We start from the raw sequence: 14,553 nt of genomic DNA on the forward strand, positions 1-14,553 counted from the left end.
TGATGGTTCACCATCCCATGAATAATTCTATATCAGAAACCAACAATACTGCAAAACGACAGTGCCTTGAATTTTTCAACCTTTTTTCCACATTTCAGGCTTCAAACAGAAAGATAAAAATGTTAATGTTCTGGTGAAGAATCAACAACAATTGGACACAATTGTGAAGTGAACGATATTTATTGCTTATTTTAAACTTTTATAAAAAATAATAAACTGAAAATTGGGGCGTGCAATATTATTCGTCCCCTTTAAGTTAATACTTTGTAGCGCCCCCTTTTGCTGCGATTACAGCTGCAGTCGCTTGGGGTATGTGTCTATCAGTTTTGCACATCGAGAGACTGAAATTCTTGCCCATTCTTCCTTTGTAAACAGCTGGAGCTGAGTGAGGTTGGATGGAGGAGTTTGTGAACAGCAGTTTTCAGCTCTTTCCACAGATTCTCGATTGGATTGAGAGCTGGACTGTGACTTGCCAATTCTAACACCTGGATACATTTATTTGTGAACCATTCCATTGTAGATTTTGCTTTATGTTTGGGATCATTGTCTTGTTGGAAGACAAATCTCCGTCCCAGTCTCAGGTCTTTTGCAGACTCCAACACATTTTCTTCAAGAATGGTCCTGTATTTGGCTCCATCCATCTTCCCATCAATTTTAACCATCTTCCCTGTCTCTGCTGAAGAAAAGCAGGCCCAATCCATAATGCTGCCACCACCATGTTTGACAGTGGGGATGGTGTGTTCAGGGTGATGAGCTGTGTTGCTTTTACGTCAGACATATCATTTGGCATTGTGCCCAAATAGCTCGATTTTGGTTTCATCTGACCAGAGCACCTTCTTCCACATGCTTGGTGTCTCCCAGGTGGCTTGTGGCAAACTTTAAACTACACTTTTTATGGATATCTTTGAGAAATGGCTCTTTGCCAGTCTTCCATAAAGGCCAGATTTCTGCAGTGTACGACTGATTGTTGTCCTATGGACAGACTTTCCCACCTCAGCTGTAGATCTCTGCAGTCCATCCAGAGTGATCATGGGCCTCTTGGCTGCATCTCTGATCAGTCTTCTCCTCGTTTGAGATGAAAGTTTGGATGGACGGCCGGGTCTTGATAGATTTGCAGTTGTATGATTCTCCTTCCATTTCAATATGATCACTTGCACAGTGCTCCTTGGGATGTTTAAAGTTGTGGAAACCTTTTTGTAACCAAATCCAGCTTTAAACTTCTCCACAACAGTATCACGGACCTGCCTGTTGTGTTCCTTGGTCTTCATGATGCTCTATGTGCTTTAAACAGAACACTGAGACGATCACAGAGCAGGTGCATTTATACGGAGACTTGATTACACATTAGTGGCTTATACTTATCATCATCAGTCATTTAGGACAACATTGGATCATTCAGAGATCCTCAATGAACTTCTGGAGAGAGTTTGCTGCACTGAAAGTAAAGGGGATGAATAATATTGCACGCTCCACTTTTCAGTTATTTATTTTTTTAAAAAGTTTAAAATAAGCAATAAATTGTGTCCCACTTGTTCTTGATTCTTCACCATAACATTAATATTTTTATCTTTATGTTTGAAGCCTGAAATGTGGGAAAAGGTTGAAAAATTCAATACTTTCACAAGGCACTGTATGTCCAAAAGCGGTGTATATGACTGTACCGCAATACTCTGATCTCCTCCTAAAATCTTAAAAAATAATATAAATGGGATTGGAGCTTTGACTACGCACAATCCTTTTTTTGTTCAGAATAGTTGTCATACTTAAAAGGAGATTTCCAGAAACTGAAACTGGATGAGTATTTCTGATTGATTCAGAATAAAAAATGCTTTTTTATGACAAAAACCCAAATAATTTTTATTACACAGAAAACTTCCCTCAATGTGACATTAAATAAAAAAATAATAAATCGCCGGTCCGGCTTAGTTCCTCATGGCCAACATGGCGTTAATATCCCAGATCAGATTCCGTAATTGGTCCATGATTTGTTTCAGTTGCTGATTCTTCTGTTTTAATTTCTGTGAGAAGAATATAAAGAAAGTAAAAAAAAAAAAAAATGCAATAAAAAGGTGTAACAAGAATATGCCCTGTGACAAAGAGTTATCTGTCGGACGTGTATATTTTATATATATATTATATATATATTATATACATATACATACATATACATATATATATATATATATATACACATACATACATATATATATATACATACATACACATACACACATACACACTATTTTTCGCTTTATAAGACGCACCTGATTATAAGACGCACCCCTAATTTGGTGAAGGAAAAGAGGAAAAAATGTTTTTTTAATGTTAAATGGGGTCCGTCTTATAATGCCAGTGTCCGTCTAAGAAATCATATAGGGTATATGTCCCTCATATCCCCCCCACACTAAAATTATATTGAATATAGCCCCCTTGTGCTGGCACACGTCCCCCAATGATGGCACACGCCCCCTATTCATGGCACACGCCCCCCTGTGCTGCCCACGGCCCCATATGGATGGCACACATCACCCTGTGCTGCCCATGGCCCCCTATGGATGACACACAGCCCCCTGTGCTACCCATGGCCCCCTATGGATGACACACAGCCCCCTGTGCTACCCATGGCCCCCTATGGATGGCACACGTCCCCCTGTGTTTGATATGGCCCCATGCTGCTGCCCATAGTAAAATAAAAAACTCTTTACTTACCTTCTCCAGCGCTGTCCTCCCTCGTGTCTCCCTCCGTGCTGCTGAGCTCCTGCAATTCCTGGTTCTCGTTGCCGGTCATGAGACACAGCAGAGTGACATCATCTCTGCTTGCCTGATCACAGCGGCAGCAGAGAGACCGGGAGATCAGCGCTGGAGGCGGTAAGTAAAGCTTTTTTTATTTTAGGATGGGCAGCAGCATGGGGGCCATATCTAACACAGGGGGGGCATGTGCCATCAAAGGGGGGCGCAGGCGCATATAATATGCGCCACTCCCCCAGCCTATAACAGCGGTACAGTTTCAGCACCAGGGTGATGGACAGCGGCAGTGCATATTATATCAGCGGGAGCAGGAGATCTCCCGCTGCCTCCTGCAGCCTCCACCAGCCTGCCTCAGCCCCCAGCACCGCTCCAGAGCTGCCCCCAACTCCCCTGGGCCCTGCAGTATATTATCCGTATATTCGGATTATAAAAGACGCACCCCCTACTTTCGTCCAAAATTTGGGGGAACAAAAGTGCGTCTTATAATGCGAAAAATACGGTAAATACTGTCAGTAAATCCTTGCTTCCACTGTTCTTTATGTACATTATGTATTATTTATGTTCTTTGTCCTCATGCACAGACTCTTATCTGAAGCCTTTCCTTGTGAAGCTTCTTTTGCCTAATTAACAAATAGGAGTTAGACATGTCTATACTGTCTAAATCTGCGCAGAGGCTGCTGGAAGTACAGGACTTTAGAAGCCAGCGGTTCCCTCTGCAGAGTGTGATTCCTTATTTAGGTAAAACATTTACATTATTTTAAAGGCAAGTAGAAGAAAAAAAATTAAAACCTGCATCAAACTCCTCTACAAACCTAATCTCTCTTATCCTCTCACAATTTACCAGATGTTGCAGCAGACATCAGCAGGGAGGAAGTAAAGGACAGAAGGATTTAAAGGGAACCTGTCACCAGGATTTTTCCTTATACGCTGTGGCCACCACCAGTGAGCCCCTATATACCGCGTTCTAGAATACTGTATATAAGAGCCCAGGATGCTCCGTATAACATAAAAAAGACCTGCGGGCGGTCAGGTGCGATGGGAAGGGGGGGGGTCGCTGGTCTCGGTCTGGCGCCTCCTCTCTATTACATAGCCGTCCTCCTTCCCAGGTCCGTTTGGATGACGCACTTTAAGGGTCGTTTCACACATTCGGCTTTTCGTCAGATTGGCGGATCCGGCGCACTGCAGTACAGTGTATACAGTATAATGGCAGTGCGACAAGCTCCAGTCGCATGCTGTCATGTGACCGGAGCATGTGACCCGAAAGTTGCTGCGCTGCCATTGTACTGGAGTGCGCCGGATCAGCCAATCTGGCGAAAAGCCGGATGTGTGAATCAGCCCTAAGTCATCCACACAGAGGCCTCCATTGTGTTCCTGTGCATGCGCACTTTGATTTGTCCTGCTGAGAGCAGATCAAAGTACTGTAGTGTGCATGCGCCCGCATTCTTTGATCTTTCCTTGCGCACTACAGAACTTTGCGCTGCCCTCGGCAGGAGAGATCAAAGTGCGCATGCCCAGGAGTGAGTAAAAGTCAAAAACCTCCCGCGCATGCGCATTATAATACTTTGATCTGCCCTCAGCAGCGCAGATCAAAGTGTGCATATGCAGGCGCGAGATGGAGGCCTCTGTGTGGATGACGAAGCTGGGTTAAAGGAGGATGGCGACTAAACAGGATAAAGGCACCTGATCGAAAGCAGCGACACCCATAAGACCGGACTGACTCCTAGGTGAGTATACAGTAATGAAGGTGATTTTTACGTTCTACAGAGCGGCCTGGGCTCTTATATACAGTATTCTAGAATGCCATATATAAGAGCCTAGTGGTGGTGGCCGCAGCTTATAGGGGAAAATCCTGGTGACCGGTTCCCTTTAAAAATCTTCTATTACTCAGCCTCGATTTTAAAAGTTAAAGGCGTTTTCCCATCTTAATCATTATCAGTTGAGATGGGGATACCGGTTTGATTGCCGCGGCTAAACATAGAAGGGATTAAAAGGGAACTTGTCACTACTTTTTTGGCCTATAAGCTGCGGCCACCACCACCACTCTTATATACAGCATTCTAACATGGTGTATATAAGAGCGCAGGCCGGGGGTATAACATAAAAAACACCTTATAATACTTATCTAACGGTCGTGCTGTGGGCCTTATGGGCATCTCCGTTGTCTGGTGCCGGCACCGTCTTTCGGCCATCTTCGTCCTCTTTCTGAAGCCTGTGTGCATGACACGTCTACATCATACACACTCGCCGATCCTGCGCAGGCGCACTACAATACTTTGATCTGCCCTGCTCAGGACCTGAATGCCGGCGAGTGTGGATGACGTCGGACCCGTCATGCACCGCAGCTAGAGAAGAAGGAGAACAAAGATGGCGCTGGACAACGGAGACACCCATAAGGCCCACCGCACGACCGTTGGGTAAGTATTATAAAGTGTTTTTTATGTTATACCCCCGGTCTGGGCTCTTTATATAGGAGTGTTAGAATGCTGTATATAAGAGCCCGATGGTGGTGGCCGCAGCTTATATGCCAAAAAAGTGGTGACAGGTTCCCTTTAAGGGAAAAGACAAACAAGCTTTCTATTGTTTTGGCCATCACATAACCCTAACCCTTTTTTTTTTTTTAAATTGGAAAACGTCTTTATCGTTTAGGGAGTGATGAAGAATGCTCGCTCCCAAGTTTCTATCTTACCTTATTCACTTCCAAAATTTCCCTCCTTTCCTCACTTGCGTAGCGCAGCTGGCTGGCCGGGCCACGGTCGTCATTCTTCCAGTAGTCGTCTTCTATGTATGGAATTAGTTGCTATAAAAAAAAAGAAAAAAACATATAAAGTGGAACACGACGTCTAACGGTAAAGACATAGTACATAGCAGGAAGGCGCTGTAGATCCGACAGCAATAATCAGGACGGCCCGGCACCATTCAGTGCGTCATGTGAGGCAACGACATAGTCTGAGGCTACGAGGCGACTACATGCCACGCATCGGACTATGTGATCCACCACAGTAATGCTAGTGATCAGTGAAGCCAGGCACAAAGAAGGAAAAATGATTTGGATTTTATTCCTTCTATAAATAAAGGTCCTGATCGGGACTTAGACAGATAGCTACACTCATGAACGCTCAGCCCGGCTGAGAGTGCATGTGTTTTCAATGTAATACTGAAGATAGGATTATACCAGGTAAAGCTTGAAAAATAAGAAGCGGCAGATGTTGGGGATCAGACATGTTACAGCACAACATGCCTGATCCTCTAAAGGCCAACAGCATTTTATGACCCTCTCCACTGGGAGAATATGTGCTCACTGTGCCGAGTCCCATCACCTGGACCGGGAGAGGTTCAGGACTTACCCCCCCAGGCAGTATATGTATAAGTTTCGCCATCACGTACCTCTACGGACACCGGCTCCAGCCCGGCGCAGTTCTCGTTGCATTTATCATACACCAACCTCAGTTTGCGGAAGAGGATGGAGAGCTGCCGCAGGTGTTCCTGGAGCTTCCCGAGCCGGTCCTGGTAGGTTCCCATATGATACGTGACGCCGTTAGGGAGCTGTAAAAGTTACGTAAAAATGACCTCAGTACAGCAACAAAGTGCTCGCCATTAAAAGGGAATCTGTCAGTGGGTTTTTGCTATGTAATCTGAGAGCAGCATGAGGTAGGGGCAGAGAGACTGATTCCAGTGATGGGTCACTTACTGCTCAACTGTGTATAACCCAGCTCACTGATTGCACTGTGTAAACAGAAAGCAGCCATAGGCAGAAAGATGAATCTGTGCTGTGGGTGGATTACTACTGATGATCTCCTGCTAGTAAACCTTCTGCCATGTTGTCCTCTATATTCAAGAGAACTGTATAACTGTGCTCCACCCACTGATTGACAGCTTTCTGCCTATGCACAGTGTACACAGAAAGATGACAATCAATGGTGGGGGTGGATTACTAGTGATAATCTCCTGCTAGTAAACCAGTTGGCATGTAGTTCTCCATATTCATGAGAACTGTATAACTGTGCCCTACCCACTGATTGGCAGCTTTCTGCTTATGCACACTGTACACAGAAAGCTGACAGTCCATGGTGTGAGCGGGGTTAAACAGAGCTTAGCATTCAGAGAGCTGCTAGATCTGCAGTAGGGAAAACAAAACTGTGATTTTATCAAAACTACAGCAAGAAGCTCAGTAAGTGACATATCGCTGGAATCAGGGTCTCTGCCTCTATATCATGCTGCTGCCAGATTACATAGCAAAGACCGGCTCACAGATACTCTTAAATCTGGTCTCAATGTGATCCAATAGATGCCAGATATCCAGATAGGCAGGATTGCTCCCCCATCTGAGAGCAGTATAATGTAGGGGCAGAAACCCTCATTCCAGTGATATGTCACCTTACTGAGCTGTTTGCTTACTGAGCACACCCCGACGCTACAGCCGGGGGCGCGCACCCCGACGCTACAGCCGGGGGCGCGCACACAGACGCTAAGAGCCGGGGGCACGCACACAGACGCCAAGAGCCGGGGGCACGCACACAGACGCCAAGAGCCGGGGGCACGCACACAGACGCCAAGAGCCGGGGGCACGCACACAGACGCCAAGAGCCGGGGGCACGCACACAGACGCCAAGAGCCGGGGGCACGCACACAGACGCCAAGAGCCGGGGGCACGCACACAGACGCCAAGAGCCGGGGGCACGCACACAGACGCCAAGAGCCGGGGGCACGCACACAGACGCCAAGAGCCGGGGGCACGCACACCCTGACACTACAGCCGGGAGCACACACACCCTGACACTACAGCCGGGAGCACACACACCCTGACACTACAGCCGGGAGCACACACACCCTGACACTACAGCCGGGAGCACACACACCCTGACACTACAGCCGGGAGCACACACACCCTGACACTACAGCCGGGAGCACACACACCCTGACACTACAGCCGGGAGCACACACACCCTGACACTACAGCCGGGAGCACACACACCCTGACACTACAGCCGGGAGCGCACACACCCTGACACTACAGCCGGGAGCGCACACACCCTGACACTACAGCCGGGAGCGCACACACCCTGACACTACAGCCGGGAGCGCACACACCCTGACACTACAGCCGGGAGCGCACACACCCTGACACTACAGCCGGGAGCGCACACACCCTGACACTACAGCCGGGAGCGCACACACCCTGACACTACAGCCGGGAGCGCACACACCCTGACACTACAGCCGGGAGCGCACACACCCTGACACTACAGCCGGGAGCGCACACACCCTGACACTACAGCCGGGAGCGCACACACACTGACACTACAGCCGGGAGCGCACACACACTGACACTACAGCCGGGAGCGCACACACACTGACACTACAGCCGGGAGCGCACACACACTGACACTACAGCCGGGAGCGCACACACACTGACACTACAGCCGGGAGCGCACACACACTGACACTACAGCCGGGAGCGCACACACACTGACACTACAGCCGGGAGCGCACACACACTGACACTACAGCCGGGAGCGCACACACACTGACACTACAGCCGGGAGCGCACACACACTGACACTACAGCCGGGAGCGCACACACACTGACACTACAGCCGGGAGCGCACACACACTGACACTACAGCCGGGAGCACACACACACTGACACTACAGCCGGGAGCACACACACACTGACACTACAGCCGGGAGCGCACACACTGACACTACAGCCGGGAGCACACACACTGACACTACAGCCGGGAGCACACACACACTGACACTACAGCCGGGAGCACACACACACTGACACTACAGCCGGGAGCACACACACACTGACACTACAGCCGGGAGCGCACACACTGACACTACAGCCGGGAGCACACACACCCTGACACTACAGCCGGGAGCACACACACCCTGACACTACAGCCGGGAGCACACACACACACTGACACTACAGCCGGGAGCACACACACACTGACACTACAGCCGGGAGCGCACACACCCTGACACTACAGCCGGGGAGCACACACACCCTGACACTACAGCCGGGAGCGCACACACTGACACTACAGCCGGGAGCGCACACACACTGACACTACAGCCGCGCGCACACACAGATACACATTACAGCCGGGAGCACACACACTGACACTACAGCCGGGAGCACACACACTGACACTACAGCTGCACACACAGATACACATTACAGCCGGGCACCTGCATGTTACGCAGCAGCTGGAAGATCTCCATGGTCCTGAACACGATGTCCTGCACGGTCTCCTGCCCGATCCTGCACAGTGACGCCGTATTCACCTCCCGGGTGGCGGCGGCTGCAGGAGGCGGAGGGCCGGGAAAACCACCAGCGGCCGCCGCTGCAGCTGCTGCCATCCCGGATCCTGATAACGGAGGCGTAGACATAGTAGTGGAGGGAATACTACACGTAATCAGCGGCACTGCCGGTAACCGGAAACAACCGAGCTGTGAAACTGCTCCGTGACCTTCCTAATATGGCGTATTCCGTCAACACATTGCCCCCTCCAAGATGGCGAATTTGACAGTCATAATATGGCGCTTTCACAACGGTTCTGCCAGCCGCAACATGGCACTTGAAGGCGGCAGTGTCTGTGAAATAGCGATTCTGCACAGAAATGAAATGGACGATTATTTCTCTACACTTAGATATGATAAACTTGGTGGAGACTTCGGAACTTGACTAAAAAAAAAAACAGTCCACGTATCCCCAGCAGCCAATCACAGAACAGCTTTTATTTCTTGCCCTGATGAGAACTGCTCTGTGAAATTTTAAGAATTCCCCCGCAGAGCATACGGAAGACCTATACAATAACAATATCTGGAACCAGGAGGTTGATGTTGTGGTGTAGGTGGAAGAGGAGGTGGAGGTTGAGGACGGAGGAGATGTCCGTGTGGGTGGAAGTGGAGCTTGAGGAGAAGGTGGCAGTGTGGGTGGAGGAGGAGGCGAGGAGAAGGTGGCGGTGTGGGTGGAGGAGGAGGCGAGGAGAAGGTGGCGGTGTGGATTGAGGAGGAGGTGGCAGTGGGTGGAAGAGGAGGTTGAGGAGAAGGTGGCAGTGGGTGGAAGAGGAGGTTGAGGAGAAGGTGGCGGTGTGGATGGAAGAGGAGGCTGAGGAGAAGGTGGCGGTGTGGGTGGAAGAGGAGGTTGAGGAGAAGGTGGCAGTGGGTGGAAGAGGAGGTTGAGGAGAAGGTGGCGGTGTGGATGGAAGAGGAGGCTGAGGAGAAGGTGGCGGTGTGGGTGGAAGAGGAGGTTGAGGAGAAAGTGGCGGTGTGGATGGAAGAGGAGGCTGAGGAGAAGGTGGCGGTGTGGGTGGAAGAGGAGGTTGAGGAGAAGGTGGCGGTGTGGATGGAAGAGGAGGCTGAGGAGAAGGTGGCAGTGTGGGTGGAGGAGTAGGCGAGGAGAAGGTGGCGGTGTGGGTGGAAGAGGAGATTGAGGAGAAGGTGGCGGTGTGGATTGAGGAGGAGGTGGCAGTGCGTGGAAGAGGAGGTTGAGGAGAAGGTGGCGGTGTGGGTGGAAGAGGAGGTTGAGGAGAAGGTGGCGGTGGGTGGAAGAGGAGGTTGAGGAGAAGGTGGCGGTGTGGATGGAAGAGGAGGCTGAGGAGAAGGTGGCGGTGTGGGTGGAAGAGGAGGTTGAGGAGAAAGTGGCGGTGTGGATGGAAGAGGAGGCTGAGGAGAAGGTGGCGGTGTGGGTGGAAGAGGAGGTTGAGGAGAAGGTGGCGGTGTGGATGGAAGAGGAGGTTGAGGAGGAGGTGGCAGTGGGTGGAAGAGGAGGTTGAGGAGAAGGTGGCGGTGTGGGTGGAAGAGGATGTTGAGGAGAAGGTGGAAAAGGAGGTTGAGGAGGAGGTGTAGGTGGAAAAGGAGGAGGAGGTGGCTGTGTGGGTGGAAGAGGAGGAGGTGTCAGTGTAGGGGGAGGAGGTGGCGGTGTAGGTGGAAGAGGAGGAGGGGATGTATGTGGAAGAGGAGGTGGCAGTGTGGGTGGAAGAGGAGGTTGAGGAGGAGGTGGCATTGTAGGCGGTGGAGGTTGAGGTGTCGGTGGAAGACGCAGAGGAGGAGGACGTGTAGGTGGAAGAGGAAGAGGAGATGGTGGTATAGGAGGAGGAGTAGGTTGCAAAGGAGGTGGCAGTGTAGGTGGAAGAGGAAGCGGCGGTATAGGTGGAAGAGGCAGAGGAGGTTGAAGAGGAAGTAGCAGTGTAGATGGAAGAGATAGAGGAGGAGGAAAGGTGGTGTAGGTGGAAGAGGCAGAGGAGGTGGGGGTGGCTGTGTAGGAGGAGGCAGAGGAGGTGACGACTCACCCACGGGTTTGGGTGCTACTCGTCGCCGGGCCGTGGTGCTCCTGCTGCTGGGACGCCGCGTTGGCCTTGCCCGGCCTTGCCCGGCTCCGTGACCTCGGGTGTCAATAAAGCTTTGGTGATGATGGGGGTAGTAGTTTGTGACGCCACCCGTGGTGTGCGGCCAAGATTAGCCGCCGCTGCAGGATCGCTTCTCTCTCCTGGGGCGGATGACTATGCAGCTCAGTTGGTACAGCTCTCCACGGGAGGATAACGGTGGTAGTAGTCTATGTCGACACAGGGGCATGATGCTAGAAGCACCGGCAGGAAAAGGGACGACACAGCCGGTGCAGATCAAGGTCTTTACTTAGTGGTAGCACACCGCGCTTGGAGCACCGGCCCACGCTGTGATGGGCCTCAGCCAATCCCAGATCTCATACCTCGTGATGGCCACAAAAATGTGCAATATCAAAAACTAACCAAATACTCAATGTGGAAACGTAGCCAAAGGGCACATTCACACATTCTGTATTTGGTCAGTATTTTACCTCAGTATTTGTGGCCAAAACCAGCAATGGAACAATCAGAGGAAAAGTATAATAGAAACACGGGCACCACTTCTGGATTTTTTACCCACTCCTGATTTTGGCTACAGATATTGAGGTCAAAAACTCCCCAAATACTCAGTGTGTGAACGTGGCCTAACTGACATGTTGGTTTTTTGTTTGCACTAGTGATTACCCAGATGATACTTATGTGTACGACCAGCGTTAATCGTACTTAGCCCAAAGCACACACTGAGTATTTGGTGAGTTTTTTACCTCAGTATTTCTAAGTCAAAACCAGGAGTAGAATAATCAGAGGAAAAGTAAAAAAGAAACACAAGTGTAGGGTATCGCCTATACTATACTACACTATGACTTTAAGAGACAGTGCTCCCCTGCATGTTGTGTTTTATGGATTGGTCGGCAGAGTCGGAGCTCCCCTCTGAACAGTGGAGCAGAGATGAGCTAACCGCATGAGGCTCAGTTAGGTTCGTGTTTGCCAACCTGTGTTCAACGAACATATCCGAACCCATTGAATTCAATGGGAGGCAAAAATAAAGGCATACACAACATCTTTATGGGGGCCAAAAGCTCATAAACAGCTCAAACCGTTTTATAGTGAAGCCACACTGTTGTGGCACAACCATTAATTTCCTAGAGTCGTAACCAAAGAAATATTGGATTAGTGACAGGAGTAGCAGGGCCGTAACTACAACCGGGGCAGCCGAGGCACTGCCCCGGGGCCCCAACTACCCAAGGGGCCCCAAACTGATGGTAAAAAATTGTATTTTAATACTTTAATTTCTCATAAAATACTCAGCTCCTATATTATTTGAGATTAAAGTTAATAAAAATAACAAAAAGATCCATGAAAGTGCAAGCGTAAATGTTTTTTGTTCGTTTAATTTAAACGGGGAAACGCTATTTCGCTTAGTAACAGGAGCAATATGGCAGACAGTAGACTGTTAGCTGATCGTGTGGTGTCGCGCCAGGCGGCGACTCAGCCAATAGTTCAGGCAGCGGCCGCAACGTGCACTGACACTGAGGTCTTGTTTTGAGAGGAGACAGACAGTCTTAGCAGACACAAATATCTCTGTGACAAACTGTGAGAAGTCCTGCCCCTCTCCAGTCTGCAGGTCTATACTGCTGCAAGGGGGGGAAGAGCGGAGGGGGAAGTCTCCATAATCACACACTCCTGCTGGCTCCGGGTCATGCAGTATCTATCTTCTCAGTCATCTGCCTTTTGTTTTCAATAATCAGAGCTGTGTACAACCCCCACTCTCCTCAGAACCTGGAGGGAGCAATAGTGACTGCTGCTGTACCTGTGGTCGGGGGTTGTATTTGATGTCTGGTGTAAGGGGTGGGCAGACCCCTTACAAAGGAGCACAGTTTTACCCGGAACGCTGTTATTAATAAAAATGTTTTTATTGTTATTGTTATTATATTGTGTTAGTGGGTCCCCCTAGTGGCCGGGTGGGACGGCTGTCTCACAGGAACAGGTGGTAGGAGGAGCCGGCAGCTGAAAGGGGAGGGTGGAGTAGTGTGGTGGAGGAAAGTGTGAGTTAGAAGACAGTTGTGTCCGGGACGGGAGAGTGGAAGCAGAGAAGGGGCAGAGTGTGGGAGCTGGAAGAATAGGGAAGCCGGAGAGAAAAGGAGTGGGCGGAACCTCAAAGTGTGAAGCAGTACCGGTGTGGGTCCGGTCTGTGGGTAGCCATAGTGGGAGCCAGGCGAAGCAGAGTAGCCGGGCACATCCCCACTGGAGGAGACGTCAGGGCAGGCTTTCCCCCAGCTAAGGAAAACGTGAAGTCATCTGTAACTGCCGGTCTTGGAAGGAGTTGTGAAATAAAGAATGTCTTTTATTTGCACCGAATCATGCCTGGAGAGTGTTTATACGTCGGACGACATCTGCACCACCACACTCTGCCCCACCAAGACATCTCCTGTCCCGATAGTGACGGCGGAGCCAGGGGTAAGCCTGACAACAAGGGCCATGACTACAAGACCCGAGGCACCCCTGGCACCCCGTTACACTGGCACCTGCTGGGGGAGGCAGAAATGTCGGCTCCAGTCTCTCTCCTCCTGAACACAGTGCACATATCCTGGGCAGCCGCACTGTCTCTTTGCCAGTAGGTGGCCGTGGCGCCCTGCACCTGGCGTATAAAACGACCCCTGACTTCTGAGAAGATTTTCAGGGGTTAAAAAGTAGTCTTATTTATACGCCGTCGCCGGAAAATGCGGTACTGTGATTGTGTGTGTTAATAAAACGGTTTATTATGAAATGAATTCGGCACCAGCCAAGTGGAAATAAAAAAAGACACTGCGAAAAGAAGAAACTTGGAGGCTGAAAAAAGTTTGAAGAACTTAGCAGCATGGCTGGATGTTGAAAACCACTCGACAGGGAATGATGATAAGGACGGTATGTATGATTTGATTGGTTACATTTGCATGATGGTTGTTTTTTCTCTGAAAGTTCGGAAACAAATGTTTAAGTAGCTGTTTAAAACTGAACAAATTGGTAATGTTTAAGTAATGTTATGTTTAAGTAAACAAAGTTTTAATATATACTGTTTAAAAATACTTAATATTTAATAAACATATACAATTATTTGAAAATTGTGCAATATTTGGAATTATTCACCTTATTAATTTTCCAAACATATTCACTGAATATTTAACTTCTAAAACTTGCATCATAAACAAAAAATCTATTAAAGGTCTTGCAGAACGTGGTGAAGCCTGTGTGTTGTATACAACAATGCGTAGCAGGCTTCACCACGTTCCGCACAACCTCTAGTAATTGAAATGTTGAGGGGCCCCACTATGAAGTTTTACCCTGGGGCCCCGAAGTTTATAGTGACGGCACTGAGGAGTAGGCCTGTTACTTAGATCCCTGGCACTACAGACAATATACAACTTGGAGTCTCCAAATTTGCAATTATTACAGGGAGGCAGCAGGACAGTGGGATCAATTGCCCCACACA

At 49.4% G+C, this 14,553-nt stretch overlaps 1 protein-coding gene across 2 annotated transcripts in view; it reads right to left on the minus strand.

The window, feature by feature from the left end:
- The window catches only part of MED30 (mediator complex subunit 30), a 14,513-nt gene extending 4,882 nt beyond the window's left edge, over positions 1 to 9,631 (minus strand). Inside the window, exons 1-4 of one of the 2 annotated variants that reach the window (XM_075316210.1) lie at positions 8,947 to 9,254; positions 6,133 to 6,291; positions 5,435 to 5,545; positions 1,813 to 2,018 (exon numbers count right to left, since the gene is read on the minus strand). In XM_075316210.1, coding sequence (XP_075172325.1) covers positions 1,923 to 2,018; positions 5,435 to 5,545; positions 6,133 to 6,291; positions 8,947 to 9,147 — 567 coding nt within the window. In that variant the 5' untranslated portion in view covers positions 9,148 to 9,254 and the 3' untranslated portion in view covers positions 1,813 to 1,922. Of the gene's footprint in view, positions 1 to 1,812; positions 2,019 to 5,434; positions 5,546 to 6,132; positions 6,292 to 8,946 lie in introns of those variants that run through there. The other variant, XM_075316211.1, reaches the window with a different exon arrangement.
- Between the last annotated feature and the right edge of the window lie 4,922 nt (positions 9,632 to 14,553).

Source organism: Anomaloglossus baeobatrachus, chromosome 6, assembly GCF_048569485.1.
Source record: "Anomaloglossus baeobatrachus isolate aAnoBae1 chromosome 6, aAnoBae1.hap1, whole genome shotgun sequence".
In the NCBI taxonomy this organism is placed as follows: Eukaryota; Metazoa; Chordata; class Amphibia; order Anura; family Aromobatidae; genus Anomaloglossus; species Anomaloglossus baeobatrachus.